Source organism: Chinchilla lanigera, unplaced genomic scaffold, assembly GCF_000276665.1.
Source record: "Chinchilla lanigera isolate Chin_1 unplaced genomic scaffold, ChiLan1.0 scaffold00065, whole genome shotgun sequence".
NCBI classification, from domain to species: domain Eukaryota; kingdom Metazoa; phylum Chordata; class Mammalia; order Rodentia; family Chinchillidae; genus Chinchilla; species Chinchilla lanigera.
In genome coordinates, this window is record NW_004955466.1 from 13,981,076 (window position 1) to 13,985,139 (window position 4,064).

The window sequence follows — 4,064 nt, forward strand, 5'->3', positions numbered from 1 at the left end:
GCATCATTTGAGGCAGGGAGGAGTTAGTGCTAGGGATAAAGAAAGAAAAGTCCAAACAGATTCCAGTCTGGAAACCATCCTGCACTCCCTCTTGCCTCAGCCACAGGTAAGTCTGGCTCCACCTCCATCTGGCCCTGCCCTGCCCTGCCCTGTTTGGCAGTCCTGCCAACTTTAAGCCTTTTCCTTCAGGACCATCGCAACCCTCTCTCATCCTCCCCACTTGAACATCTACCAGCTGGTCTGCGCAGCTTCGCCCCACACTGCTGGCAAGGTTTCTGTTTCAGATCCAGGATAGCTTCCTGGGGCTCAGCCCCACCACCTATGACACAGCCCCAGCCATGAAGAGATCTTTAATGACTTCAGAATGATTATGCCTGGGCAACTTGTAAGGAAAAGACAACACCTTACCCAAGAGCAGATATAGTAAGTGGTAAGGAGAAACAAACCCAGATACTGAAGGACTGCAGGATATAATGTCCTGGGATAGAAAAACATACTTTATCTTCTCCTCCTCAAAAAGAAAAAAAAAAATCTCTTTACAACTCAATTCACAAACATTAAACCCAAGAAAAGAAATCTTTTTAAAACTCAGGTCCAATTTTAAGTTTTTATTGAAGTTTGAAAAAAAAAAAAATCTGTAACCAGACAGAAATGATAAAATAGACAAGACAGTATAATCTAACTATATAATAATCCTCTCTCATTCTTGGTGGATCACTAAAATATAAGGAAGGATGATTCTCTAGGCTAATTTTAAGGTTGTCCAGTTAAGCCATTATTTGGTATCCTTTGAACAGGTTAACATCTTACCTATTTAGTTTCTTCTCAGAAACATTCATATATTATACAGAAAACATTCATAGTTTATTTGGAAACATTCATATTTTATACAAGATGTACAAATTTTGAGACAATGAAACACAATTATAGCTGCAACACTACCCTAGCTGCATTGTGATGCCTATGTTGTTTATGTTGTCCATCATCTACAACGGGATTTTAATTGTGTTATATACAGAGGGGCCAAAGCACTCATTAAAAGTAAAGGCGCTCAGGTTTAATGTGCACTTTCACAGCCCTATGAAAACACAACCATTATGTACACTGTAAACACCACAGGGCATGAAATCCATCTCCACCCACAAACACCAGTCTCACAAGATCAAGCATACGAGGTCTAAGGTGAGGTGCCCGACTTCTCCTTTTAGGTACACTTTTCATCCAGGGCCTTGCTGTTCTTCTCACAGGGCAGCATTTACTCATGTCAAATATGGTGCCAGTGCTAGAAACATTCCTGGAAGCCCTACCTGGGGACTGCCAGCAGAACCTGCAGTGAGCTCTGAATGTCCCCGATGGTGCCAAGTCTTCATCCTTCGAGGACAGAGAAAAACAGGCATAGTTACACCTTGGATCAAGTGTGAGGGTTTCCTGTAAAATCACACCAGTCTTCTTGTAGAGCCGGTAAATGAAGAATTTAAAAAATGCTCAAGCAATAGCAGTCCTGATGGAACAGGTGCAGGTGCTCTACGACGACTGAAAGAGAACACTGTTTACCTAGGTGTTTTGTGGTTGTCTCTCACCTGGCCTTTAGTATTCCTCTTCAGTTTCACTCCCTCTGGCTTTCTTATGCACTGCCCGGTTAAAGCTGTGACACGCAGGGACCCAGTGATTGTCATGAAGACCTAGCTTACAGCCAGGAAAACCCTTCTGAGACCGGTGGCAGCACATCCAGTATCCAGGCCCATAGGGCAGTGCTTGGCAATAGGGCTTGGGGTGCCACCGGCATAGGGACACATCTCCTTTCACATATTTTTTCTTGCACTGCTTGCAGGGATCCTCTCTATAGCGTGGGTCTCGAACCCAACGTGAATCTGCTGGCCTGATGTTGTAGTATTCAATGATAAACTTGAAATAGCAGCAGGTACATTTAAGAGCCACCAAACTCCTGGTGGGAAGTAACCTGAAAATTTTCACCATAATATGGTGGGGCAGACATGCCATGTACTGCTGAGGCTCCAGAAGCTGTTGGATTTTAAACCTGGTCTCTAAAAAGTCATGAGACACCTGCTTCTTCCAAGTGGATGCTTCAAGCACTGGCAATGTGCTTTCTACTGCAGAGGGTGGGAGTGTACGTGGCTTGGCAGAAACACCGCTCTTCTCAGCACCGTCCTCCTCGGCAGTGCCTTCATGCGGGCTATCCTTTGAGTACTCTGGAGCTGTGCTCTCATTCAACTGGGGACAGGCCAACTGATGCTGACCAGGTGGCAGGAAGAACAACATCCCTGGAAGAGGTTCTTCATGGGAGCTTACGTTAGAAGACTGGCCTTCTTCTGCCTTGGACACAGTGACGCTAATGCACAAAGATTCAATTTTCCTCTGATCAGGCTTTTGATTAGTGAGTGGCAGAAGCTCTGTACTCATACAAACAATAGCATCCGTGGGCAATTCAGTGGCTCGAGAACAGGTGTGAGAAGAAAAAGGTAATCCATCAAGTTCATCTGCCATTTCCACATCATGCCTGTCGCTGGTTTTTGTGGCAGTTTGCTGACCTAGCTCTGATTCTACACTGCCTGTGCAGAAATTCACACTTGCTTGGAGTGAGGAACGGTCCTGAGGGGCGCTGTTCCAGGCCCAGTCCCCTACAGGGGAACAATGATCTGCACTCGCAGGGCCACAGTTCAGAGAGACAGGCTGCACAGGACTCACCTGAGTGTCAGGCGCCTCGAGTGCATCTTTTTTCGTTTTGCTTTCATCAGCCTGACTGCCATTTGCAAGCAACACTCTGCCTACATTGCGCCGGAAGCTGTTATTTCGTGACAGGCTCCCAGGTTCACGCTGGTTCTGCCTCTTCAGGCACTCAGACTCCAGCCTGGCTACCATGTCAAGGACACGGACTGATTCACTCTGTGTTTCTCCAACCTCAGGATTTCCCCTTTCTGGGGGTTCTTCACAAACTCCTGGGTCAGAGAAGGGCTCAGGGGCTGGGGGCATCCCTCTGGATTGACCAGAAAACCTCCCAATGGCAGGTGAGTTGGTGCAGTTTTTCGCACAGCTAGCTAGCAGAGCACTGGCTCTTTGCTCGAGGAAGGCAACCATCTGTATAACTGACAGATGCCTCCCAGCGTAGACTCCATCCCCGCTGTCATTCATGTAATGCACGGAACAGTGCTCAATGCCGCAGGCAAATGGCTCAGGCTGGTAGCATCTGCTGCTGACTTCCCTCACATTTTCTAACTGTATCTTGGCTTTTTTAAGATCCCCTGATTTTTTCCTTCTTTTAATAGCTCTCCCATCAATATCCCAGGTGCTTTTTATTTTCATAGCTCCTATCCTACTGCTACACTGGTGGGCTGCAAAGAATGCAATTTTCTCCTTGGTATTTCCAGGTTTCACAACAGCCCAGATATCAAGTGGGCCTTCTCCTTCGCCCTGATGGATTGTTGCAGCCGGGACATTCTTTTTGGCTCTAACATTCCAGCTGCTCTCTACAGGACTCTTCCCACTCATATTGCACAGAACATTTGGAGAAAGGATCCCAAACGGTTTTCGAGATGATGCTTTGATGACAAAGGATGAAGGAAAGAGACCTGGTTTCACGTAGCGAGCTTTGCCCTTTTCATCGTTTACAGCCCTTTGGAAGCTCATGGGAGTTCTCAGAGTGTTCTTGTGATTTCCAGAGGGCGCTCTTTCCGCTGAAGCATCCAGTTCTGGTGTAGGTACAGAACAGATGCCCTGTAGGACAGAAATACATAATGGAGAAAATTTCTTTTAGAAATGTTTCTTTCCTTTACGTTCAGATAGCTTTAGCAAGTAAAAGAAACATTTTCTGCTAGTTACTCCCAATACTCTCATTTCAGCTAATTATTAACACAAATTAATTATTAAAAAAGCAAAACAACCACTCTGAATGGTATACTGGCCAAAAAAAAAAAAAAAAAATAGTTTTGACTAATGAGTTTCAGAAACCAGTACTGGGTTAAAAACCTATACTTAAAATTAATCCTTTGAACTAACTGCAAAGGCTTAAGTATTAGGTATGATATGGAAGAAAGGAAATATAAGAT

The 4,064-nt window shown here is 45.1% G+C and overlaps 1 protein-coding gene across 1 annotated transcript; it reads right to left on the bottom strand.

Annotated features, from left to right (window-relative positions):
• Positions 1–588: 588 nt before the first annotated feature.
• Positions 589–3,729, bottom strand: Fbxo34 (F-box protein 34). The gene is given in 2 exon segments (XM_013522008.1): positions 589–3,662; positions 3,665–3,729. Coding segments are annotated over 2 exon segments (2,112 nt in total). The 5' UTR covers positions 3,702–3,729; the 3' UTR covers positions 589–1,587.
• Between the last annotated feature and the right edge of the window lie 335 nt (positions 3,730–4,064).